The sequence below is a fragment of the Pseudopipra pipra genome, chromosome W, assembly GCF_036250125.1.
Source record: "Pseudopipra pipra isolate bDixPip1 chromosome W, bDixPip1.hap1, whole genome shotgun sequence".
Taxonomy (NCBI): Eukaryota; Metazoa; Chordata; class Aves; order Passeriformes; family Pipridae; genus Pseudopipra; species Pseudopipra pipra.
Window position 1 is genome coordinate 31,480,152 of NC_087580.1, and position 27,099 is coordinate 31,507,250.

At 51.5% G+C, this 27,099-nt stretch overlaps 3 protein-coding genes across 5 annotated transcripts in view; 1 reads left to right on the forward strand and 2 right to left on the reverse strand.

The window, feature by feature from the left end:
• LOC135405272 (zinc finger protein 501-like) overlaps nt 1-27,099 on the forward strand; it is an 895,895-nt gene that overhangs the window by 865,603 nt on the left and 3,193 nt on the right. The window lies entirely within an intron of this gene.
• On the reverse strand, nt 13,316-14,138 carry LOC135404575 (maestro heat-like repeat-containing protein family member 7). The gene is made up of 4 exons (XM_064639311.1): nt 13,951-14,138; nt 13,725-13,862; nt 13,354-13,434; nt 13,316-13,319 (listed from the first exon to the last, which is right to left on the reverse strand). The coding sequence occupies exons 1-4, from the start codon at nt 14,019-14,021 to the stop codon at nt 13,316-13,318; spliced, it is 294 nt and encodes a 97-aa protein (XP_064495381.1). The 5' UTR covers nt 14,022-14,138.
• LOC135405547 (uncharacterized) lies at nt 15,574-16,735 on the reverse strand. Its single transcript, XM_064640255.1, has 2 exons — nt 16,420-16,735; nt 15,574-16,177 (listed from the first exon to the last, which is right to left on the reverse strand). Exons 1-2 carry the CDS (start codon nt 16,538-16,540, stop codon nt 15,597-15,599), a joined length of 702 nt encoding a protein of 233 aa, XP_064496325.1. The 5' UTR covers nt 16,541-16,735; the 3' UTR covers nt 15,574-15,596.

A 27,099-nucleotide genomic window follows, 5' to 3' on the forward strand; every position in this document is an offset into this window, starting at 1 on the left:
TTCCAGACTTTTTTTCCTGGTGGAAAAAGCTGCTGTTCCCTTTTTTCAGCCCTGTACTGCAACGGCCTGTCCCACCTTCTGGAAAATTGAATCCAACTGAAGATTCCTGCCAGACAAACGTTGCCACCACAGGAAGCTCTTGCTGCCCAAGAAGTGCCCAGGCTGCCCCAACAACTGCACCTCAAAGCCAAAGCTTCCAGAGTTTTTTTCCTGATTGAAGGAGCTGCTGTTCCCTTTTTTTTTGCCCTGTGCTCCAATGGCCGGTCCCACCTCCTGAAAAACTGAATCTAAATGAAGATCCTTGCCAGAGAAAATGTGCCACCACAGAAAGGTCTTCCTGCCCAAGAAGTGCCCAGGCTGCGCAAAAACTGCACCTCAAAGCCAAAGCTTCCAGACTTTTTTTCCTGGTGGAAAGAGCTGCTGTTCCTTTTTTTCTGCCCTGCGCTGCAATGGCCGGTCCCACCTCCTGAAAACTTCAATCCAAATGAAGATTCCTGCCAGACAAAAGGTGCCACCACAGAAAGTCTTGCTGCCCAAGAAGTGCCCAGGCTGCCCCACCAAATGAACCTCAAAGTCAAACCTTCCAGACTTTTTTTTCCTGATGGAAAGAGCTGCTAATTCCCTTTTTTTTGGCCCACTCCTGAATAGGTCAAAGTAACACCCAAAATAGACTCCAGATAAAGATTCCTGACAGACAAAAGGTGCCAGCACAGGAGGCTCTTGCTGCCCAAGAAGTGCCCAGGCTGCCCCAACAACTGCACCTCAAAGCCAAAGCTTCCAGCCTTTTTTCCTGGTGGAAAGAGCTGCTGTTCCTTTTTTTCTGCCCTGCGCTGCAATGGCCGGTCCCACCTCCTGAAAACTTCAATCCAAATGAAGATTCCTGCTAGACAAAAGGTGCCACCACAGAAAGTTCTTGCTGCCCAAGAAGTGCCCAGACTACCCCAACAACTGCACCTCAAATCCAAAGCTTCCAGCCTTTTTTTCCTGGTGGAAAGAGCTGCTGTTACCTTTTGGATGCCCTGCGCTGCAATGGCCGGTCCCACCTTCTGGAAGATTGAATCCAAATAAAGATTCCTACCAGACACAAGTTGCCACCACAGAAAACTCTTCCTGCCCAAGAGGTGCCCAGGCTGCCCCAACAACTGAACCTCAAAGTCAAACCTTCCAGACTATTTTTCCTGGTGGAAAGGGCTGCTAATTCCCTTTTTTTTAGCCCACTCCTGAATAGGTCAAAGTAACATCCAAAATAGACTCCAGATAAAGATTCCTGCCAGACAAAAGTTGCCACCACAGGAAGCTCTTTACTGCCCAAGAAGTGCCCAGGCTGCCCCAAGAACTGCACCTCAAAGCCAAAGGATCCAGACTTTTTTTCCTGGTGGAAAGAGCTGCTGTTCCCTTTTTTCAGGCCTGCGCTGCAATGGCCGGTCCCACCTCCTGGAAAAATTTACTCCAAATGAAGATTCCTGCCAGACAAAAGGTGCCACCAAAGAAAACACTTCCTGCCCAAGAAGTGCCCAGGCTGCCCCAACATCTACACCTGAAGCCAAAGCTTCCAGCCTTTTTTTCCTGGTGGAAAGAGCTGCTGTTCACTTTTTTCAGCCCTGCTCTGCAATGGCCGGTCCCACCTCCTGGAAAATTGAATCCACCTGAAGATTCCTGCCAGACAAAAGGTGCCACCACAGAAACCTCTTCCTGCTCAAGAAGTTCCCCGCCTGCACGAACTACACCTTAAGCCAAAGCTTCCATCTATTTTTTCCTGGTGGAAGGAGATGCTGTTCCCTTTTCTGTGCCCTGCACTGCAATGACCGGTCCCACCTCCTGAAAAATTGAATCCAACTGAAGATTGCTGCCAGACAAAAGGTGCCACCACAGAAAGCTCTTGCAGCCCAAGAAGTGCCCAGGCTACCCCAACATCTGCACCTGAAGCCAAAGCTTCCAGCCTTTTTTTCCTGGTGGAAAGAGCTGCTGTTCCCTTTTTTCTGCCCTGCGCTGTAATGGCCGGTCCCAACTCCTGAAAACTTCAGTCCAAATGAAGATTCCTTCCAAACAAAAGGTGCCACCACAGAAAGCTCTTCCTCCCAAGAAGTGCCCAGGCTGCCCCAACAACTGAACCTCAAAGTCAAACCTTCCAGACTAATTTTCCTGAGGGAAAGGGCTGCTAATTTTTTTTTTTTTTAGCCCACTCATGAATAGGTCAAAGTAACATCCAAAATAGACTCCAGATAAAGATTCCTGACAGACAAATGTCTTACCACAGAAAGCTCTTTGCTGCCCAAGAAGTGCCCAGGCTGCCCCAACAACTGCACTTCAAAGCCAAAGCTTCCAGCCTTTTTTTCCTGGTGGAAAGAGCTGCTGTTCCCTTTTTTCAGCCCTGTGCTGCAATGGCCTGTCCCACTTTCTGGAAAATTGAATCCAAATAAAGATTCCTGCCAGACAAAAGGTGCCACCACAGAAAATTCTTGCTGCCCAAGAAGTGCCTAGGCTGCCCCACCAATTACACCTGAAGCCAAAGCTTCCTGACATTTTTTCCTTAGGAAAAGAGCTGCTGTTCACTTTTTTCTGCCCTGCGCTGCAATGGCCAGTCCCACCTCCTGAAAAACTGAATCTAAATGAAGATCCTTGCCAGAGAAAATGTGCCACCACAGAAAGGTCTTCCTGCCCAAGAAGTGCCCAGGCTGCCCCAACAACTGCACCTCAAAGCCAAAGCTTCCAGAGTTTTTTTCCTGATTGAAGGAGCCGCTGTTCCCTTTTTTTTTGCCCTGTGCTCCAATGACCGGTCCCACCTCCTGAAAAACTGAATCTAAATGAAGATCCTTGCCAGAGAAAATGTGCCACCACAGAAAGGTCTTCCTGCCCAAGAAGTGCCCAGGCTGCGCAAAAACTGCACTTGAAGCCAAAGCTTCCAGACATTTTTTCCTGGTGGAAAGAGCTGCTGTTCCCTTTTTTCAGGCCTGCGCTGCAATGGCCGGTCCCACCTCCTGGAAAAATTTACTCCAAATGAAGATTCCTGCCAGACAAAAGGTGCCACCAAAGAAAACACTTCCTGCCCAAGAAGTGCCCAGGCTGCCCCAACAACTGCACCTCAAAGCCAAAGTTTCCAGACTTTTTTTCCTGGCAGAAAGAGCTGCTGTTCCTTTTTTTCTGCCCTGCGCTGCAATGGCCGGTCCCACCTCCTGGAAAATTCAATCCAACTGAAGATTCCTGCCAGACAAAAGGTGCCACCACAGAAGGATCTTGCTGCCCAAGAAGTGCCCAGGCTGCCCCAACAACTACACCTCAAAGCCAAAGCTTCCAGACTTTTTTTCCTGATTGAAGGAGCTGCTGTTCCCTTTTTTCAGCCCTGCGCTGCAATTGCCGGTCCCACCTCCTGAAAAACTGAATCTAAATGGAGATCCTTGCCAGAGAAAATGTGCCACCACAGAAAGGTGTTCCTGCCCAAGAAGTGCCCAGGCTACCCCAACAACTGCACCTCAAAGCCAGATCTTCCAGACTCTTTTTCCTGGTGGAAAGAGCTGCTGTTCCTTTTTTTCTGCCCTGCGCTGCAATGGCCGGTCCCACCTCCTGGAAAATTTAATGTAAATGAAGATTCCTGCTAGACAAAAGGTGCCACCACAGAAAGTCTTGCTGCCCAAGAAGTGCCCAGGCTGCCCCACCAAATGAACCTCAAAGTCAAAGCTTCTAGACTTTTTTTCCTGGTGGAAAAAACTGCTGTTCCCTTTTTTCAGCCCTGCTCTGCAATGGCCGGTCCCTCCTTTTAAAAAATTGGATCCAAATGAAGATTCCTGCCAGACAAAACTTGCCACCACAGAAAGTTCTTGCTGCCCAAGAGGTGCCCAGGCTGCCCCAACAACTACACCTGAAGCCAAAGCTTCCAGACTTTTATTCCTGGTGGAAAGAGCTGCTGTTCCCTTTTTTCAGCCCTGCTCTGCAATGGCCGGTCCCACCTCCTAGAAAAATTGAATCCAAATGAAGATTCCTGCCAGACAGAAGGTGCCACCACAGAAAGTTCTTTGTTGCCCAAGAAGTTCCCAGGCTGCACCAACTGTATCTGAAGCCAAAGGATCCAGACTTTTTTTCCTGCTGGAAAGAGCTGCTGTTCCCTTTTTTCAGGCCTACGCTGCAATGGCCAGTCCAAACTTCTGGAAAATAGAATCCAAATGAAGATTCCTGCCAGACAAAATGTGCCACCACAGAAAACTCCTGCTGCCCCAGAAGTTCCCAGGCTGCCCCAACTGCACTTGAAGCCAAAGCTTCCAGACTTTTTTTCCTGGTGGAAAGAGCTACTGTTCCCTTTTTTCTGCCCTGTGCTGCAATGGCTGGTCCCACCTCCTGGAACATTGAATCGAAATGAAGATTCCTAGAGAAAAGGTACCACCACAGAAAGGTCTTCCTGCCCAAGAAGTACCCAGACTGCCACAACTACACCTGAACCCAAAGGTTCCAGACTTTTTTTCCTCGTGGAAAGAGCTGCTGTTCCCTTTTCTCAGCCCTGTGATTCAATCGCCGGTCCCACCTCCTCAAAAATTGAATCCTACTGAAGATTCCTGCCAGACAAAAGGTGCCACCACAGAAAGTTCTTGCTGCCCAAGAAGTGCCCAGGCTGCCCTATCAACTGCACCTGAATCCAGTGGATCCAGACTTTTTTTCCTGGTGGAAAGAGTTGCTGTTCCCTTTTTTCTGCCCTGCGCTGCAATGGCCGATCCCACTGAAACAGGAGGCCAGGTCCAAAAGAGTTAACTAAGAAATTTGGGCCTGCTAACAAGCTACCAACATCCAAGATGATCTGTTTTCGTTCTATTCTACTTTCTGGACCAAAGCTTAAGAGAATAGTACAAGAACATGTAATAGGCCTAGAAGCAATAAATTAGAAATACAACAGGATCAGGGAGGTTTTCCCAAGCTTCAGTGAGCGGGTCAAGTACAATGGAAGAGAAGAAGGGTCAGGCTGAAGAAGATGAGTTTAAGCCCCCAGACCCCCCAAAATTGAGGGCCAAGAGAAGCACCGCCCCAAGCCCGGCCTGAGCTCCACCTATACTCCACCTATTATTAATATGCATAGATAGGTGTTGTAATCACTTGAATATGCATTTAATCACATCTGAAGATTGTATAAAAATGCTGATTTTGTGTGAAGCCTTTGAGCAAGTTTGTCCAGCGTGAGCTGCCTTGCTCCCAGAGTCGAATAAACAAATACCTTGCTGCTTAGAGATAAAAATTCTCTGAGGAGTTCCTCGGACCGATTTTTCGGATTCACTTGGCGACCTGCAGCAGCACACCTTCTCCACCCGGCTGCGGAATCCCCCGGAGGACGGGACCCCCTTGGGCGCCCTCGGGTAAGTCTTTCTACCCGAAGGGGCTCCCTTCTTCGGTGGCTTCTTTCGGGGGCTGGACAAGAACACTGCCTGTTGATAAAAGGTATTTGTATCTGGTTTCTGGTTTTGTTTGTTCTGGTTCTGGATACCCGTGAGTCGAGGCGGGACGCCGTCTCGCAGGGGACACGGGAGAGGACGCTCTCCCAGGGGAATATCCCCTCTGGTCTGGTCTGGTCTGGTTTTGTTTGTATTTGGCCCAATATTGTTATTGTGTACCTGATATATCTTGCTTACCTTGAAACATCCAGGAGCACATAGTTAAAGGTATTATCATGCTAAGAGTTGCTATATGAGAGGTAGTGCTGAAGAGTTAACTATAAGCACATCACTTTGGATAAGACCTAGAATTAAGATTTGTCAGTTTTGCAACTGTTAGTTATATGTGTGAGCCTTGTGTAACAGATGTAAGGTTTGCCTCCCCGACAGACAAGGCTGGGTAGAACCAGTGTGCATATTGCAGAAAAGAGGGACACTGGAAGCAAGAATGCCCTGAATTAACAGGTGGAAATACAGGCACAGGAGAGGCTGTTGTTGCTTACAGAGTACTGAGTGAAGGGGGGGCCGGCAGGCCAGTGCTAGGGGACCTGCTGGTAAAAATCAAACTAGGGGAAGAAAAAGAAGAATTAGATTTTCTAATTGATACTGGAGCTACATTTTCTGTTTTGAATTAATACTTAAAAGTGATAAATATGTTTAAGTCGTGGGTGCCACTGGCCAATCAGAAAAGCTTTCTTTTGAAACCCCTGAAGTTCAAAATTGGAAAACAAATGGGAGTGCATCAGTTTTTGTATTTACCAAATTTATCCAAACTGGTATTGGGCAGAGACCTACTAGAAAATCTGGGAGCTGTAATAGAATTCAAACAAGGTAAAATTGAACTTAAGGTAAAGGAAGAACAATTAATAGCAGCTCTGAGTTTAGCAATGAGCTATGTGGAGCCAAGCCAGGGTAATTCAAATGTCAATCAAATTTTAGATCAGGTATACCCAGGAGTTTGGGCTTTTGAAACACCAGGAAAGTCAAAAAGAGCAGCTCCCATTGAAATAGAATTACAGACAGGAGCAAACCCAGTAGTTAGGAAGCAATATGCACTGAAGCTGGAAGATAGAAGAGGAATTGAGCCAATAATAGACAACTTTTTGAAATTAAGGTTTTGTAGAGTGTGAATCAGATTGCAACACCCCAATTTTACCAGTCAAAAAGACAAATGGAACACATAGGTTGGCTCAGGATTTAAGAGCAGTAAATAAAATAGCTAAAACATACATGCAGCTGTTGCAAACCTATATACCTTATTAACAATATTAAAAGAAAGTGTAATTTGGTTCACAGTATTAGACTTAAGAGATGCCTTTTTCTGCCTTCCCTTAACACAGGAAAGTCAAAGGATATTTGCCTTCAAGTGGGAAAATCCCACCACAGGAAGGAAAACTCATCTCATTTGGACAGTGTTACCTTAAGGGTTAGAAAATATTGCCACAATTTTGGGAATTAATTAGCTAAAGAATTGGAACAATGGCAGTCACCACCGGGAAAGGGTGTACTTTTATAATATGTGAATGATCTATTGATTGTTACTGAAAAACAAGGAGAATGTATTCAATGGACAGTACCAAATATACCTTTGGCATAGTTCACGCTCATGGAGCAATTTGGAAAAAAGAGGACTTTTAACTCTTCAAGGAAAAGTTATGGAATATACTGAAGAAACTCTATGATTATTAGAAGCTGTACAACTCCCCTCTCAGGTGGCAATTATGCACTGCCAAGGACACCTGAAAGGTAACACTGTCCTGGAAATAAGAAACAGAAAAGCTGATGCAGAAACTGAATTAGCTGCTGCAAGAAGTAAAGAACTACCAGTAGCAGCTTTAGTGCTAGAAGAACTAGACACAGATCAACAGGTAGAATATCAAGAAACAGATTATAAGTGGATACATGAAAATGAAGGTAAGGTGTTAGACAATGGGTGAGGTTAACTAAAAACAGGTCAGTTAATACTGTTAGAAAAATTAGTGTGGCAATTTGTAAAAGTAAAACATGATAAAACTATTGGGGCTTAGATTTACTCTTAGCATTTAAGGACTAGAGTAGCAGGACCAAATTTATTTACCACAATAGAGCAAGTCACATCTCAGTGTGAACTTTGTCTGAAATACTGGAATAAAAAATACACCAAAGGGCAATAAGTAAAGGGCATTTCTCAGGTGAAATTTGGCAATTTCTCTGAGCTCCCAAGAAAAGGGGGGGGTCCTGTTATCTCTTAGTTTTGACTGACACATTTTCTGGATGGCCTGAAGCTTTCCCATGTAGAAAAAAATGAATCAAAAGGAGTGGTTAAAGTCTTGTTGAATGAGATTATACCATGGTTTGGAATGCCTAAGAGCATCTCTTCAGATAGAGGTTCACACTTTTGTGTATGAATTGTACAAGCAATAAGTAAAGCACTAAAAATCAGTTGGCAACTGCATATGCCCTACAGACTCCAAGCAAATGGGCAAGTAGAAAAGATGAATCTAAAATATGTCAAGAAACAAATTTTCATTGGTATCAAGCTTTACCTATTGCTTTAATCAGGCTAAGGGTCAAGCCAAGATCAAAAGGGAAACTGAGTCCATTTGAAATTCTATTGGGCAGACCCTACATGATGCAAACTGTGAATAGTGAAGCTGTAGATCAAATCAATAATCAATATGTGTACGATCATGTTATGGCTGTAGGAAAACAATTGCAGAAAAATGCTACAGTGGTGTTAGAACACCAACCCAAGCAGCCTGATTGTAAGTTACATCCCTTCAACCCTGGTGATCAGGTATATGTTAAGAATCTTTCAGGAGATCCACCACGAGAGAAGTGGGATGGACCCCAGCAGGTGCTGATGACCACCTTCACAGTGATCTGGGTGAAAGAGAAACCCACGTGGATCCACTGCTCTCGAGTCAAGAGGGTTCCAGAGGAAGCATGGACCTCGGGAGAGGAATCATCTACTATCAAGCCTCCTCAATGCTGATCTTTGGACTGATAAGTACATTGGTGTTAAATCAAACTCTTCCCCAAAAATTATTATGGTCTCAGGCCTATAATGGGAATTCTAGTCTATGATTTGCTATAAATACAGATATTCTGAATTCATCTGAACTGAACCAATACAATGCATCTGTTATAGTCCTCCAAGGAACAAGGGTACTGAATAATTGGTAAAATCCTGGTACCCCATACAATGCAAGTGTTTTAATAGGCACAGATCAGATGGTCACCCAAAACTGACGTTACTGTGAAATGTAATTAGTGGCTGATCAGTGTTGGCACACCTTCACTCTAGATAAATCAGTTTCTGTGATGTGTCAGTGGACATTCAGGGAAGGAAATATAACCAGGAGATTTCCAACCAGCAAATCTCCTACCACCCCATTGACTAAGACCACCACCAGTTCTACAACTCCTTCTTTAGCCTGTGAGAGTGTCCACAATTTAACTTTTGCTGGACCTTACATGATTAGACACTCAAATGAGCAGAAGCTGTTGTTAGATCCCACATATTCACTGAGGAGGGTTCGAATAAACCTTCAAGTAAACATATCAAACATACAAAAAGATTGTCAGCCCTGTATTCAACAAAGCCTTAAAGGCTGGCATGCATAGATGATGGCCAGATCCCCTCGTACCAGAATTCAAAGAGATGAAACCAGATGGTTTGGCACAGGATTAAGTGTATTAAACACCATAGATCAAGAAGTATTAGTGAATAAACTAAGTGCTGTCACATCTGATCTAGGAAAATTCAAAGTCCTTTTAAGATCATCTTTGCTCACTTTGACAGAAACACAATCATTGGCAGTTAAATTGTTAACATTAGTAGCTAACCACACTGCAAAGGATTTCACCAAGATTATTGACTATGCTGGTGTCATCCATAAAAGGTTTGCACTTGCAATACAATGTCTCCAAACTCAACAGTGGGTACAATCTGTATCTGCAGGAATATTAATTGAAGGAACCTCAGGAATATTACCACAAGAAGTAAGAGAAATAATAGCTAGAAACAGTTCTACTACACAATTTGAGAAAAATTACCAGGCGTGGTGGCAGTTAGTGAACTTCACTTACAACCCTCAACATGAACAAATTGAAGCTTATGTACTCACTATCAGTGCAGCCAAAGAAAAGACCATCTTTCCTATCCTGACATTAGGAGCCATACACCAAAATGTAATTGTCAGACCCATAGACCATAATGTTTGAGCAAGTTATGATCACACCAAGAAAAAGTGACAGTCAGTCAGTCCTGAGGCATGTATTCCTAAAGGACAATTAGGATATATCTGTGAAAATGCTGTAGTAGAAAATGAAGATTTATGCTTAGATACTGAAGATAGTGTGTGTACCTTTGAAATGCTTCCCCATACTAAAACCCAATCACAAGTCTATTATGTAGGAAATGGTTGTGCATGTGTTAGAATCTTTTGTGTTAATTTTACCGTAGATACTTGTCATGAAGTAGTGAGTGGTACTAATTTTTTTGTTTTACTAAAATAATAGGCTGTGACTTTGATTATATCATTCTAGTGACTACTAGACAATTGATTGAAGCTGATTATACAACGTATCACGATGTGCTAAAATTGCAGATAGGAATGAACATTAATCTTCTAAAGCAATGCTTAAACATCCTGATATAGAAGAACTGGTCCAGGAAGTAAACAGAACGACTAAACGAATGCTCTGCAAGTGGAACACAACACTGAGAATATAAAAACTGTCTTAACCAAAGTGGAAAAAGTGGGAGAACATCACTGGTTGGATATCTTTACTGGATACTCCCCCACGGCATCACAAGTGTTCCACTATTTGATACATTCAATATTGGTTTTAGGAGCTAGCATGATTATACTGCTGATCCTAATTATTTGGCTATGGTACAAATCAAGCATCATGGTTAGAAAGATGCAGATAATGTGGGCTGTGATGCACACCTACCAAAATCCATTAGAGCTTGACGAAGGAATTTGTAAATTCTAAACAGAAAGGTGGGAATGATATAGGAGGCTAGGCCCCAAAGAGTTAACTAAGAGATTTGGGTCTGCAAACAAGTTGATTTGGGCCTGCAAACAAGTTACCAATATTAAAACGATCTGTACCCGTTCTGTTCTACTTACTGGACCAAAGCTTAAGAGAATAGTACAAGAACATGTAATAGGCTTAGAAGCAATAAATTAGAAGTATAACAGGATCAGGTAGACATTTGAATAGGAGAAATAGGCCTGGAGCCAGGGCCTTTTCCAAGCTTCAGTGAGCGGGTCAAGAACAATGGAAAGGAAGAAGGATCAAGCTGAGGAAGAGGAGTTAGAGACCCCTGCCCTATGGATAAAGATCGGAACTACCCCTCGAAATGGGGTGCCAAGAGAAGCACCACCCCAAGCCCCGCCTGAGCTCCACCTATACTCCGCCTATTATTAATATGCATTGATAGATGTTGTAATCACTTGAATATGCATTTAATCATATCTGAAAATTGTATAAAAGTGTTGATTTTCTGAGGAGCCGGCGAGCAAGTGTTGAATTGCCAGGCCTGCCATGGCGAGTCTGATGTTTTCTGTCTCGCCTCTACGGGCTGGAAGAGGCAGCAACGGAGACTACCAGAATGAGAAGAATGAAGTCCTCCGTACAGCTCTGATGATGTGGAGCGTTTCAATGGCCAGGTTTGAGACGGCAGGGCTGTCATCAGTCATGTCTTGAAGGGCTGGAAGAGAAAGGAAGAGAGCCAAGGTGAGAGGCCAGGGGTGTGGGGACGCGAGGAGCCCCTCCTGCCAGGGCCATCCCAGCCAGCTCTTGCCATGGCCAGGAGGGAGCAGGGCCCAAGGGGATCAGCTGGAAGGTGCCCTCACTCACCTTGGCAGATGAGCTGCAGCTCTGGCTGCTCCTGCTTCATGGACCTGGCGGCGATCCCTGGGAACACAGAGCCTGTCAGGCCCCAGAGGCACAGGTCCCCCGCAGTGGCCCTGCCAGCCCGGCCACACGGCCTCCTGCCCTGGCAGGGCTGAGCCCGGGGCCTTCCCGCATGGGGACGCCCCAGGGCTGGGCTGGCACAGGGCGGCAGCAGGCGCTCGGGGCCACTCGGGGCTCCACATGCCCTGGGCCGCATCCTGCTGCCGCTGCAGCAGCCGGGGCTGGGGCCGAGCTGCAGTGGGGTGGGGAGGGACCCCGGCCTTGTGGCTCACCCAGAAACTTGATGGCCAGCTTTCGCAGGGGCTCCTCTGGGCTCTCCAGGAACGGCAGGGCCTGGCGCACGTACTGGCCCACTCGGCTCCTGTCCTTTTCCAGCTGCAAAGAGCGCCAGGGCATGGAGGGAAGGCTGGGCTCAGGCTCTGCCCCTTGGCCGGGCGCTCCCTGCCCCCAGCACGGGGCTCCCCTGCCCACAGAGCCCTGAGGCCTGGCCAGCAGCTGTTGGGGCCGGGCTTTGGGGGGAGCAGAGGGCTGGGTGCTCCTGGGGAGCCGTGGGGCGGCCCTGCCCCACAGCCCAGCTGGGCCGGGGCTCTATGGCAGCCTGGCTGCGGGGGCAAGGGAGCCTGGAAAAGAGCCCGCACGCCCCAGGGAAGGGAGCAGTGTGTGGGGCACAGGCTGGTGTCTGTGGGTGCAGCAGTGGACACAGGCACCCTGCCAGCCCCACACATTGGGCATCAGGGGCTGGGGCTTTGGGGCCGTCCTTACCAGGCACTCGGGAAACCTCCATGGCTCCTCCATGGTCACCAAGTCCTCAAGATCCCACCACTTCAGGAACCTGGCTGCACCAAACAGTGCTCTCCAAGAGGCCTGCACAGCAACAGAGAGCGGGCCATGGCACCGCAGCCCAGGGCACAGCACCCGCATCCCTGCACCAAGGCCAGGAGGAGGCTGCAGGCCACCATGGGCCAGGGCAGGAGGCACAGCAGCCTCCTGCCATGGGGACAACAGAGCCCACGAGTCCTCACCTCTGCCACACGCTTGTTCTCATTGTGCCAGTTGAAGTAGAATGGCACCAGACTCAGGTACACGTGTGGCTTTAGGCTCCTGCTCCTCTCTGTCGCCTCCATCAGCTCCTGGAAGAGGAGCATGGAGAGCTGCTGCAGCTGGCTGTGCTCCTGGTGCAAAGGAAGAGGAAAAGACCTCAGCACTGGCTTCTCCAGGCCCACCAGGGCACAGGCCTGAAAGGACACTGGGCCCAAAGTTTCCTGGCAGCACTCAGTGCCCACGATGAGGGGCACAGAGCCTTACGTTGTCAAAGAGTGGCCGCAGCGCCTCAAGCAACTTCAGGGCTATTGGGCTGGATATTTTGACAATTTGGAAGCGCAGAATGTTGATGAACGCGGAGAGGGTCATCTGAACTGCGTCCGTGTCTGCATCCTGCAGTAGCTCCAGGAGGCTTTCACTCAGGCTCCGCATGCTCATAGCCTGTGTGGAACACAATGCTGTGGTGCAGCCCCACGCTGCTGCCGCGGGGCCCAGAGGCCAAAGGTGCGTCCCAAAGGAGTCGGGCAGCTGAACGGGGAGGAGGAGAGCTGGGAGCAGCTGCCACAGCTGCCAAAGGCCAACCAAGGCCAAGCTACTGCCTTGCACAGCCGCACGCTGCCGGCCCGGCTTCAGCCCCTGCCCCCTGCTCACCATTGTGGGATCCCTGCTGAGCACCACCAGGCCTCGGAGCGCCAGGCGACGCCTCTCCGGGCACTGACTGCGCAGGTGCCTGGAAATAATCTGCAGGACGCTGGGCCCATATTGTCTGGGGTTCAGGCAGTGCAGGACCTGAAAGGCAGGGAGCAGTGACAGGGTGCCCGGCCGGCAGGAGCCCGGACCCGCCCGGGGCTGTGCCCAGGCAGCAGCACAGGGTGCAGGCACCGTCCCGGGTGGCTGCAGCTGTGAGAGGGCAGAGAGGGGGAGGCAGCTGGGCCAGGCAGCGCTCGCCATCAGGCTCACCTCCACCAGGAATGCCAGGGCAGGCAGTTCCCACAGGGGGTCTCCCCTGCTGAGCCGCGGGAGCAGGCTGACAGCGATGCGGTGACCGAAGGGGCGGGAGACACGGCACAGCTCCCTGCAAGGGGGAATAAAGGTGCCAGAGACCCTGAGCCAGGTGGGCAAAGCTCTCCTGGGACTGACTCACACAGGCCTGGTCTTTGACCACCAGCCCAGGAGAGGACGTGGGCACTTTGGGAGGTGGCTCCTCCTGTGCAGCCGCCCCTCTCCACCTTTTCCACTCTGCTCAGCCATCCCTGGCTGCCAAGGCCCTCTGGCCCAGCAGCACGGGCACTGTGTGGGGTGGCCTCTGCACAGGGCAGAAATGACCTGTGGGAGTGTGGGGCAGTGGGGAGAAAGGGCTCTCACCTGGCCAGCAGACCCACTGCATAGTGGTGGCTGTCAGCCTTGAGGAGCATGTCCCAGCCACACTTGCGACCGATCGCCATCAACACGTCCTCATCCAGCAGCTGGCGCAGCAGGGCTTTAACGGTCTGCACTGTAAACCTGTGTGCAGAGTACAGCCCAGGTCAGGCACAGAGCCCTGGCCTCAGCCCCAAGGGCGTGGCAGGGAGAGGGGACTGGGATGGAGCACCTGTTGGGGTTGGGGGGAAGGCTGCGCTGCTCCCGGCATCGCCTCCAGAAGGTCTCGACCTCCTCTGACATCTCCTCTGTGCTGATGAAAACTTGGAAGAGCAGAGTCAGAAGGAGGCGCGGGAAATTGTCCTTCACTCCCCCTGGGCACCAGGAGTGGGACAGCTGGATGATCTCCCAGAGTGCCACAGTTCCCTGCCAAAGACAAAGCACCCAGAGACAGCTCTCAGGGCCCAGATGTCCATGTGGCAGGGCCCAAGCGTGGCAGGGATAGGCCAGAGGAGACACAGGGGGGTCCCCCAGCCTGGTGTCCCTGAACATCCCCCTAAGCCAGGCTTGCAGCCCAGTGCCTGGGGCAGGGAGAAGCAGTGGTGAGGGAGGATGGAAAGGCATCCCAGAGGCAACCTGGGGGCGAGCAGAGGCCAGCTCAAGAAACTCACAGCCAGGGCAAAGACATCTCTCTCATCCCCATCAGAGGTGCGTCTCCTGTGTGCTGGCCAGTATTCCAGCACACGGAAGAGGATCTGCAGCACCGGCTCCTTAGTCCATCTGGAGGAGATGAGTGTCTTCCACATGGTGCGAGCAGCTCTGTGGAGTCACAACTCTGGCTCAGGGGGGTCTGGGACACAGCTCTGTGGCCTGGGCAACTGCGGGGCCCAGGTGACAGAGCCACGGTGCCTTGTGGGGCAAGGAGGCAGATTGGCCTCAGGATTGGAGGCTGACATGCCAAAGCTGGCAAAGAGAGGAGCTGGAGTGTCCTGGAAGTCTCCATGTCTCTGGCACACCATTTGGGACAGGCTGTCCAGGGGGATGGGGTCCTGGAGGGCTGCGACAGCAGTGCTGGGCTGAGCAGTGAGAGCAGGCCCAGCCCAGGCGGGGATGGCTGCAGGTACCTGTGCTGCCCTGCGGAAGCGGCCACGGGCACGGAGCTGCTCTTCTGTCCGCTCCTGGCCTGCATCTGGCAAAGAGCGAGCGTGCTCAGAGCTGAGGGTGTGCGGGAGAGGCCGGAGAACACAGCCCAGGCCTGGGCTCCAGGAGCAGGCAGGGCCAGCCCCGGGATGCCCAGTGGATGGAGCACGGCTGCCAGGAGATCAGCCCCGGCCCCTCTGCCCCCCTCCCTTTCTCTGGGCATGTCCAGAGGGGATGGGCAGGATGAGGCCAAGGGGGCTGCAGCCACCAGCCCTGTGGCCCAGCTCCAGCACTCACCCTCCTGCGGGGGCTGCACCTGCTGCACCTCTTCAGGCTGCTGTGCTGGAGCAGCCCTAGGGCTTTCCTCCTTCTCCTCCTCCTTCACCCAGGCCAGCTTGGGCACCGTAGGGGGTCTCTGCTGCATGTCTCCGTCTGGTGTTATGGCTACCTGCAGCAGAGATGCCATTAAAAAAGCTTTGGCTTTCCAAGTCCTGCAGTCGTGCCTTGAAGGCAGCTGCAAGAGAGAAGCCTGGGAAATAGGTCGCCTCATCCCATCCCACTGTCTGGCCTCAAGGGCACCTGACCCAGGGACTGGAGATGCCTTGAGCAGCCCCAGGTCCCCAGGTCCCACAGTCTGGCCTGGAGGATGCACAGGGGAGAGGTGGAGAGCTGCCAGAGTGAGCAACTTGCCCAGCTTCCCCCGAGAAATGCTTCCCTTCCCAGCACACTGTGCCAGCCTCAAAGGCTGAGGGGGCCCAGCGCACCCAGCTTGGGGGGCCACAGGCTGCTTACTTCAGCAGAGACAGCTCTCTCCTCAAGAAACTCCAGGCTGGGGGTATCGGCCAGGCGCTGAACAGGCGCGGCGTCAGTGCTCGCCACGCCCTCCGTCGTTGTGGTGTCGGCCTCCTCCGTGAGACCAGGCAGCACAGAGTCACAGTGTGACACATCATCGGTGGACGTGGTGTCCCAGTGGGTTGTGTGATCACTGGTTGTGGTGTCACACTTTGCTGGGGCAGCAGTCGACGCGGTGCTGACATCAGGATTTGTCAGCTGGGTCGGGATGGTGTCAGGCTGGGCCTGGACATCAGCTGGTGTGATCCTGGCCTTTCTACGCCGACTGCCCATGAATTTCATAAATGTCTGCAGGAGAAAGAAGGGCAGGGAAGAGAGGGATTTCCCCTGGAGGGCCGCGACAGCGGTGCTGGGCTGAGCAGTGAGAGCAGGCCCAGCCCAGGCGGGGATGGCTGCAGGTACCTGTGCTGCCCTGCGGAAGCGGCCACGGGCACGGAGCTGCTCTTCTGTCCGCTCCTGGCCTGCATCTGGCAAAGAGCGAGCGTGCTCAGAGCTGAGGGTGTGCGGGAGAGGCCAGAGAACACAGCCCAGGCCTGGGCTCCAGGAGCAGGCAGGGCCAGCCCCGGGATGCCCAGTGGATGGAGCACGGCTGCCGGGAGATCAGCCCCTCTGCCCCCCTCCCTTTCCCTGGGCATGTCCAGAGGGGATGGGCAGGATGAGGCCAAGGGGGCTGCAGCCACCAGCCCTGTGGCCCAGTTCCAGCACTCACCCTCCTGCGGGGGCTGCACCTGCTGCACCTCTTCAGGCTGCTGTGCTGGAGCAGCCCCAGGGCTTTCCTCCTCCTTCTTCCTCCGGAACAGCCTGAGCAGGCTGAAGCGTCTCCCTGCCATGCCACAGTCTGGTGTCCAGGGCACCTGCAAGAGAGAAAGAGAACCTCGGAGAAACTCCGGGCCCTAAGTCCTGCAGAATGGCCTTGAGGCCACCTGCCGCAGGGATTGGAGACACCTCGGAGAAGCTCCGGGTCTCCAAGTCCTGCAAAAGGGTCTCAAGGGCACCTGCCACAGGAATTAGAGACACCTCGGAGAAACTCCGGGTCTCCAAGTCCTGCAAAAGGGTCTCAAGGGCACCTGCCACAGGAATTAGAGACACCTCGGAGAAACTCCGGGTCTCCAAATCCTGTGGAAATGCCTCGAGGTCACCTGAAAGCGAGAAAATCCTCCAAAACGCTCCGGGTCAGCAAGGCACGAGTTGGCTGCGCGGGGGCTCCGCACAGCACCGCTCTGTCCCGTCCTGTCCCGTCGCCTGCTCCGAGGAGCACTGTTGACACTGGGGCCGTGTCACCAGCAGCACCTCTGTCACCGCGGGTCATAAAGGGCCCTTGGACACCCTGCCCCCTTCCATCCCACCGGCCGTGCCCAGCGTGTCACAAAGGGCCCTGGGACACAGTGCCACGTGGCCTGGGGCCTCCCCCAGCCCCGCCAACCTGCCCCACCTTGGAGGGAATCCGCTCTCTGAAGTATCTAATCTGGCTGGACCTGAACTGTAGGAACGGCTCAAGAAATGAGCAAACACTCCCCTCCTGTGCCTGCTCACGGCAGCACAAGGAGCCCCCTCGGCCGCCGACTCAGTCGCAGCAGGAAGGGCACGGGGCCTTCCACACAAGCTGGCACGGCCTCCTTGGGAGAAGTGCTGGCTGGTGGCCATCCTAAACAGGGGGGCTGACACCGAGAAGGAAGGTGTGGGCAAGGGCACCAATGCTGTTGGGAGCCCTTTGGCCAGGGCTGCACCCAAATCAGCAGCTCTGGCAAGTCCTGACCAGAGGAGACCTGCCACTTCCCCGAGTCCTGGCAAGGGTGCTACCTATCTCTTTCCCCAAAGAGCTGCGCCCCCATGTATTAGTTCATTTGAATACATGCCCAGAATAAAGACAAGTACAACAGACATTCAAACAGTACAAAAAATCTTTTATTGCAGTAAGAATAAAAAACTAGCAAAGAGAATCAAAAGCTAAAAAAGAATACAAAATAATTGCTTTATCAGTTGGCATTCATACAATACTATGAACGGCTTTTATTATAGTATTAACTAGTAATAAGGGAATAAAAGGAACATTTAAAGGATATTAAAACAATACTACGAGTGGCTTTTAATACAGTATTAACTAGTAAAAAGGGAATTACAAGGACATCAAAAAAGGATATAAAACATCTGCTTTCTCAGTTGCTTCCTGTCAATAAACTGTGCTTACCCACACAGACAGGCCAGGGCTGCCAGGATCTGCAGCAGCTGGTCGGTGCCCGTGCTTAGCGGGCGTCCCCACGGAACAACACAGTCTCCATGGCAGGATGAGGATCGCTCACCCCAGCAGTCCTGACACCCCATTTTATCAGCTCTACATTGCACCACGTAGGGCCAGTACCCAGTATAAGGTGATGCCTGAGTGGCAGCCAAACCCCACCTGTTCATCACCTGATAGCAACAGTCTGTGCGTGCCCTGCTGTAGGGCAAGGGGCCAGCGACCCCTGCCCACAGAATCTTCCTCCCATCATCATCTTTCTCACCCCTGTGTATGACCTCTACCATTGTGTTTCAAGGGTAGATGTATCTATCTTGCAATATGTAGCAAAACCAAGGAAGAACTCAGCTCTGATAACAGGGGATATCAAGCTGACTTACTAAAAAGTACAATGGACCTTACAATTCGCTTGTGCCATGAAGTTACATTGTACCATACTCTGGCTGGTTTCACATCCTAATATGATTCCTTTCTCACGCCTCTATGCTCCATTGATCATCTAATTAAAAAGTACCCCCCTTACAGACATGAAACAGTTTAAAGTCCGGTAGATGTAGAGATGAAAAAGTCATATCTAAAATGTAGTGCTAGCTTGTTCCTAAGCATTTCCAAAATTCCTTCCCATCAGGTGCCAGGATGGGTGGGCAGGAGGTGACTTGCTGTATTCAGACCATTCTTGTACGTGTGACTGCTGCTCTTTCACCCCTCTCCCCCTGTTTCTGGGTTGGTTTCTAGAGCTGTTTTTGAAAGAAACACTTTTTTCAATCTCACACGTGAATATTTTCAAAGAAATATAAGATGTGAAAATCTAGTGAAACCAACATTTAACAAAATGGTGAAATCACACTCCTTTATGTACTCTGAGCACTCTGCTACTGGCAGTTTGTGTAGTTCTCCATATACTGGAAATGTAACTAAGGATCAAGAAATTTTCTGTGTATTCTTTATTTACTTTTAAATTTTTTTTCTGTCATCAAATTGGCTGCAGGATTTGGTCCTGTCTTTGTGGAGGATGAATGCCACTGTCTTTTTATGTTTGATATTTTATTGCTCAGGGGGACTGTCAGTGGGAGAAGTGGTGGGAAGGATCCTCCACTCAGGGGCTGGAGCTTCAGCTTCTAAAGAAGGCTGTACTTAATCAAAGAGCTGCAACTCAGGATTTCTCCCAGAGTTCCAGAACTTTTCATTTAGCCAGCTGAGAGTGCCCAGGGCACAGCCAGGTTAATGTTTAACTCTTCCAACACTGCTCACCCCGAGGATATCCTGTCATCCTGAGAAGAAGGAAGGGAGATGTTGTGCCTATTCCCTAGGGCTGGGCAGGAAGCAAAACCTTCAAAGCCGTGGCCCTTCTGAAGGAGCTGATCTTGTGTTATTCCTCAGTAGTCAGCACTGAAAATTCTGTATCTGAGACACTGAATGAAAAGGAGAGTTGCTGAGAGGCTTGTTTGGGGGAGAGAGTTTTTTTGTTTGTTTTTGTGGGGGTGTTTTAGTGCCAAATGAAGGTTGGATCATGAAAATCAGTCTTGTCACAGACAAAAACTGTAAAGGCATTTAAATGCTTTCAGATGCTGTAACCATTTTCCTTTCACTTTCTCACCCCTTGCAAATCAGAGACAGTTCCTAGAGGACAGGAGAATAAAATAAACAAAAAAAAGAAATTATTTTTCTACTCTTGAGGCCTGTGTCAGGTCTGTTTTGAATGCATTTGAATCCTGCTGCTTCCATGCTCTTTTTCAAGTAGCACCAGATAAATACCTGTGAACTACTGAGATGAGAGTGATCATTCTTCCTTCACAAAATGTTTCTCTTTTTTTTCCTATCCCGTGTCCCTTTTGTGTAACCTGCAATGGAGTTACTGTGTTTTTGTTCTAAGCTAATTCACTGCTGCTGTTTTGGGTACAACTAATGTCAAGCAGAAAACCTGTAACATGCCAGAAACAGGCTACAGTGGGTTGAAGACACAGCTTATGTTTGATGGTGTGTAAATACAGAGAGTTAGTTGGGTTTATCTGATAGCCTGGCAGAAGGAGAGAGGAGCAGGACAAACTGTTTTCAGTAACTGTGCTGTTCAGGCACCTGATAAGACTGAGAGTGCTTTGGAACTACTGATGTGCTTTGAATAAGAAAAGAATAATCAGGTCCATTGGCACTGGCTTATCAGGAAGGAAGTAAAATGCCAGCACTTTTACATGAGCAAAAGGAAAGGTTTTAGACACTTGGGGCCATTTTTCCATTGAAATTAAATAGCAGGGTGCTTTTGAGTGTGCTGTAAGGAGTGGAAGGATTTATTACCTTGACAGAATGACAGGTGAATGGGTTCAGAGAGGAGTCCTCAGCAACAGTAACAGCTCTTTGGATAAGTGGCCACATCTATTCCTGCTTTTGGTAGAGATTCAGGAATTCTCTCCTTTCTTTCTCCCTGAAGTGCAGTGGCTCACTTACAATGTGCAGTTTTTCAGAGTGTAACACACTTGTGCATTTTGTAATATCCTGGCAGCATGTTTGATATTGGGGGTGTAACAGGCTGTTCATAAAATAACGCTGGATCATTGACTGGTGTGTCCTCTGCCTTCAGTCCCTGGGTATTTTCATGTTCCAAAAAGAATATATCTCAGCCTGTGCTGGGAAGGGAAGGTGTGATTCACCATTAACTTACCCCAGCAGGCATGAAACATGCTCAGATGCACTATTATCTTCTCAAAGTTGACTGATTTTTATTTCTGTACCTGTTCAAAATTTATTTCTAGGTTCTTTCACATGTTTACAATTAATTTGGGGATATTCAAATTCGATGAATGATAATGCATGAACATATTTGATTGATTTTAGATGATAATTGATTCCTGTCAATGAGATCCCTGTGACACTCTGAAATCAATGATATGTGATTCAACCAAGGCACCACTGTTCTGTACATTAGGTAGCAGTTGGGAATTTAGGAACTACATGTTCACAAGGTATAAATGGAGAAAATGTTTAGATTTAAATGCCTCTGTTTGGCATTTATTCACTCAAATATGTTCCTTGGGGAAGTTAGTTTTCCAAAAGGGCAGGCTTTCAGTAAAAGAAAGGTCATTTATTTAAGGATTATTAAATTTTAGCTAAAAACAACAGGCTCCATTGGGATGTAAAATAATTTAAGTATTTCCTGCAGGCAACCTTCATGCTTTAGAGCTGTTGCTCAAAGGTTTCATTCTTCTCTGAAGATGTCAACTGTAAATATAAAAATGCCTCCCTGAAAATGTAATGGTTCAAAGATTCTAACTGAAATAAAAATTCCTGCCTGGGGAAAGCACTATAATCAAAATAAAGTGGTCTTCACATTTTTTTTCTTGTGGAGGCCGCACTTGAAAAGAGTGCTTCAAGGCAGCAGGGTTGGTAGGGAATGCCAATTTTTATTTATTTATTTATTTATTTGTCTACTCTCCTCCACAGATGATGATAGTCCAGCTTTGGAATCAGCAACACACTTCAGCCACTAATACAAGGCAATATGTGAGCTGCTGCCACTTCCAAAATGCAGTATCCTGGCATTTCAGTCAACTTTATAATCTGGTAAAAACGCACTTGGCAATCTTAAAATCTAGCTTCTGAAGCACTTTTATTTCTGAAAGCTTTTAAAGTCTTTTTATATCTTTTTAGCATATATTGAATTTCTTTGGAGCAGTGGCCAGGATGTACACTTGATGGATGACTGGGGTGGGGAGTCTCCCCCCACCCTCTGCTTTTTTTTTCCTCCCCTTTAATTTTAAAAAGAGGTGTGATAACTGTGCATTAGGTAATGCTGGAACATGAATCCTGCAGATGCAGCTGTTTGACAACATTAAGGTGGGGGGTTTGTACCATTGTTAGGTAAGTTAGCAGAGATTTTCCAAGCTGAGAAGGACAGCCTGCTGCCAAACTCTGGCATCTCTCTTAAGAAATCTTTTACTTCAAGGATGCCCTGAGGAAAATGATGGCTGGATGCTTTTCTGAAGGCACAAAGGGCCTGTTTTCTCTTCCATAGCATTCAGAATGGGACTCCTTGTTCCAGCCTGCCTGCTCAGGGTTTTGTGGTGCTGGGTTAAGGGTTTCATGTGGGTTTTCTCCTGGGATAAAGTTGTGTACAGTGAATATTGATTATTCATCCCATGTCTGGGTCACTGTCTACATCTTGAATTTGACCCAGAGCCTGTGTAAATGAGGAATGCATTGAAACAAAGTCAAGGATCCTTCAGTGACTTGTTTTTGTGAGTTCAATCTTCTGAGACCTCTGATGAGTCTGGCAGGGCAGTGCCTGTGTGCAGAGGGGCTTGGAAAGAGTCCCAGCAGAGCAGCAGTGCCAGGGAGCAGCAGCATTTGGCCTGTTGAGAGCTGCTCTTTTTCTCCTGCCACCCTCCCCTTCTGGGCCTTGGCTGAGGCCTCAGTGCTCTGGGCCTTGGTCCCTGGGCTGGGCTGGGTCAGTCCTGTGGCCATGGCACTGCTGGCATGAGCTGGGCTCCACTGCACTCTTTCCACCACACAAGGGGCTCCATTTGCTCCGGGCACAGCCTGAAGCCTCAGCTCTTCTTCTCCAGGGCTCTCAAGAACAAGGCCAAGGAGCAGACTCTCCAGAGGGTCCTTGCCTTGCTGGTTTCTCCCTGGAGTCCGTGTGCTGCCTTCAGGGTCCCACTGTGGGGGCTGTGGGGGTGAGGCTGCTCCAGCTGGTGCTGGTGGTGGTCAGTGCCCCTGGAGATGGCAAATGGGGCCTGAGGAGCCCGGGGCCGATTCTCTGCTGCTGTGCTGGGGAGCGGGGCTGGCCCTGGGGCTGCAGGAGCTGCCTGAGCTGATGATGTGCTGAGCATTGCAGACCCAGAGGGCCTGTCCCTGAGCTCCATGGCCTCCATGTCCTGCTGCAGGGCCAGACCTGAGTGTGCTGCTCTGCTGGGCTGGGGCAGGGGCAGGGAGATGGGGGGACCAGGGAGGGGATGGACTGGGCAGTGCCAGGGAGGGGAAAACCCCAATGTTGAGCTGCAGTGTGTGAGTGGGCAGGGTGGGGGCTCTGCCCCACCTAGGGCACTTCTGGAGTCAGCATTTCCTTTGGCAGCACAACTTATCTCAGACGAGATAGTTTTCCAGAGTTGGCTTTTCTCTCTCTTTCCCAAGGTTTTCTTTTTTGTTTTTGTTCCCCTGAGGGAAAAAGGGGGAAGGGAAGCACATGTTGATCCCTGGTTTTATCTGTATACAAAAGGGAGTTGGGGCGGGGGAGACAAAGCGATTTCTCCCTCTATTCTCTCTCTTTTATCCCATTCCCCCCTCCCTCGCCACACCCCGGGCGACTGTTTCACCGCCGCCCCTCCTCGCCCGTCCCGCGGGGCAGCTCTTTTAGCTCCGGGGCGGCGGAGACTCCCCCGGCGCGGCCCTTTGGTTTCCCTTGGTTTATTCTCCGGAGCTGATTCCGTTCCGAGCTCGCCCCCCCTCTCTGGCGACCCCCGCCAGGGCCCGTCCCGGGGCGGCTCCTTCAGTGCCACGGGCGGCGGGGACCCCTCGGGGCGGCTCCCCCAGGGCCCCGCCCGCCGCCGCCGCTCCCCGGGGCCCTCCCCGCTTCCTGCCGGGATCGGACACCGCCGGCGGCCCCGGCCCTGCCGGGCTCCATCAGCCTGAGCAATTGCTGCCAAGGAGGGGCCGGGGGCTTCCTCTTGGCCTTCGTCTCCCTGGCGCTGGGGCTCGGCTTCTACCTGCGCCAGAACGTGAGGGGGGTCCCAGGGGGTCGTGTGTCCCCCCAGAGCGTCTGTGCCCCCCCCGGGGACCCCCCACCCCGGTGTCACCCCCTTTTCTCTCCCCACAGAGCTCCTGAGCCGGCGGCGGCCGCAGCCCCTCCCCGGGGCCTCGGGCCCAGCCTGGACCCCTCCTGTCCCCGTGAGGATTTTGGAGGGGTCGTGTGTCCCCCCCTCCCCTGCTGCCACTCCTGATCCCAGGAAAGCTTCCCAGTTCTCCCCAGTCCCGGTTATTGGGGGGCAGTGGGGAAGGGGCTTAGGGGAATCCCAAGGGGTGGAGCCGAGTTTGGGGGGGACAGAACAGGCCCCGGGATGGATCGGGAATGGGGACCCCCCTGTGTTCCCCCCTGTCAGCCCGCTCTGGGGGGGCTCTGGGAGGGCACCTGCCTCTCAATAAGGCACCCAGCACACTTTGAACACCCTAAACCTCCACACAGGCTCTGCAGGACTGCCTAAACATACTCAAAGCTCACCCAGGATCCCACCCAACCCCTTCTCTGGGGGGACTTCTCTGGGCACTGGTGGTGCTGGGAGCCCTCCCGGCTGTGGGCGAGGAGCTCTCGGGTGAGTGGGGGGTGGGAAGGGGGTGGTCAGTGGGAAAAGGGGGGTCAGAGGGGACAGAAGGGGTGGTGGGACCCCAAACTGAGTGGGAGGGGAGTGGGACCCCTCAAAAGTGGAGGGGCACTGAGGATGCCCTCTGGAGCCCTGTCAGAGCCCTGACACTTCTGGGGTGACTCCAGGAACAGCCTTCACTGGCCCAGGGACATTCATCTCCCCAGCCTCACACACATCCCCTGCAAATGGCCCTGTCTCCTCCATCACCCTCCTCTGCCTTTCTGGCCTGGCCCTTTCATTCCACACCAGCAAAACAGCCTGGGCACCATCTCACCTGGGCACTCAGAGGGCTTCTGTGAGCAGGAGGGGCAGATTTCTCTGGAAGGTGCATTTGTCCCATGGCAGAGGGCACAGCTCAGAGTGTGAAAACACTCCCAGGCACACACATCCTGGAGAGCTTTTTCAAGACAAAAATAGGAAGAGGAAGAAGAAAAGAGGCAAAATTAGAGAGATGAAAGGTGCCCAAAAATCAGGAACTTCCTCTGAGCCAGGTTTCCATAACTGAATCACTGATGGGATATTTACTTTGATAAGTAGCTGCACAAAACTATTCATGTACAAAATGAAAGAATCAGCTTAATAGAATATATAGAAGGTGTTGTCAATGAAAACAAGTGGAGAAAAATTGTTGAGATTAAAAAAAATGAAAATCAAAGGTCTGTCAATGCTGGCCAGGAAGCCTTCAGCAATTATCAAGAGTCCTGTTCTGCAGAGGTTTCAAGTGTCCCCTAAATTCCACACTCATGGCTTCAGGCCATGACTTGCCAGAGCAGTGCCAGAGCTGGTCACTGCCCAGAGATGCCCTGGGGCAGCTCCAGTGCCCAAGTGGGACAAGTGGCCCAGGGTGTGTGGGAGCCCTTTGGAGCAGGAGCTGTTGGGCAGGAAGGGCCCATCTGGGGAGGGTCAGGGAATCCCCCCCTGCAGCCCTGCTGCCCAGGCTGAGGAGGGTCCTCTCCAGCCCACAGCCCATCGTGTGCCCTTGGGGGCTGCGCTGCCGGGGCTGTTCCCGGGCACTGACTGGGGAATCTCCCGGGGTGCCCCGCGCGAGGCGGGGGCGGGGCGGAGGGCGGGCAGGGGGCGTGGCCGCGCGCTGATTGGCTGCGGCGGGGGTGTCTCCGTCCGCAGCGCGCGAAGGGCGCCATCTTTGGCGCGTGGGGGATTCGGGGGCGGCGGCCCCGGGAAAAGCTGCGCTTGGGTGTGTGAGCTGGGGGGGTCTGCGGGGGGAGCGGGGTCTGGGGATCCCCTCGGGGGCTGCGGGGAGCGCGGCTGGGGGTGGAAAGGCTGGAGGGCTCGGGAGGGTTTAGCGGGGGAGTTCGGAGGTTCCCGAGGAGATTTTGAGGGGTCCCTGAGGGGGTTCGGTGTCCTGAGGGGCCCCGGGGGGGGGGAGGTTGAAGGTCCCTGAAGGGGTTTGGGAGTCTCTCAGGGAGTTTGGGTTTCTGAGGAGATTGGGGGGTCACAGGTGGGCTTGGGGGATCTCTGAGGGGGTTTGGGGGTCCTGGGTGGGTTTTGCAGGGACCTTTGCAGCAGTTTTTGTGGTCTGTAGGTGGTTCCAGACGGCTTTGAGGCTCCCTTAGAGGGACTGGGGGGATCCCTGACTGGGCTTGGGGGATCCCAGGTGTGTTTTGCGGGTCACTGAGAGGGTTTAGGGAGCCCGGGGGGGCGGTGGTGGTGAGGTCTCTTAGGGGAGTTGGGGGGTCTTTGAGGACGTTTCGGTGGGTCCTGGGGTGGATTTCTGAGAGGATTTCAGGGGTTTTGAGGGGATTTTGTGGAGTCCCCTAAAGCCCAGCAGTGGGTTCAAGGGGTCCCTCAGCCCCCAGGGGAGAGGTCCTAGGGATGCCCCCCAAAATCGGAGGGGGGAGATATACTACATCCGGGTAAGGGGATCCCAGTGCCCCCAGTATATCCCAATAACCTTCCAGTGACCCTCAGGATGGCCCAGTAACCCCCCAGTGACCACCCAATGTATCCCACTGAGCACCCAGTTGGCCCCAGTTTGGCCCAGTAACCTCACAGTGTCCCCCCTGTGTGTCCTGATAATCCCCCAGTAACTCCCCAGTTGTCTGCCAGTGCCCCCCCAGTGTGCCCCAGTTCGCTCCCAGTCCCTGCCAGTGCCCCCTGGTTCCCCGCAGTGTGTCCCATATCCCCCAGTAAACACCCAGTGCCACCCAAAGCCCCCCGACTGTCCCCAGTGTGTCCCCAGGTGCCCTTGGCCTTTCTGTGAACATGGCAGGGAGGGGGAATGTTTTTGGTGTCAGAGGGTCCAGGGTGGGCTCCTGGGGTGAGATGGAAGGTTGGGGACATCAGGGATGGGGTTTGGGGACAGTGGAATTGGGGGAATTATGGCCATGGAGAGGCCCTGGGGTCATTGGAGACACCAGGGGGGTCTCAGGGATTTAAGGGGGGAATTAGGGACACCAAGAAGGTCTTGGGAACCCCGGGGGGTCTCAGGACTCACCTGCTCTTGGTGCTGCCCCTCCTCTTTCCCCCTAGACATCATTAACCCCCCCAAATGTCTCCCAACTCCCATTTTCTTTTAATCCCCTCCCCATACAGATCCCTTTGACCTCCCAAGACCCCTTTTAACTCCCCTAAATGAACCCAAAGCACCCCAAAACTCCCCAAATTCCTATCCAACCCCCCCCTAGATCCCCTGAAATCTCCCCCAGCCCCGCCTCAAATCCCTTCCAACTTCCCCCCCAAAGAGGGATCACCCGGCACCCTGGGACAGGAACACAGTGGGCTGTACTGAGGGCACTGGGCTGTACTGGGAAGGCAGTGGTGGGGGCTCAGATGTCCCAGGACA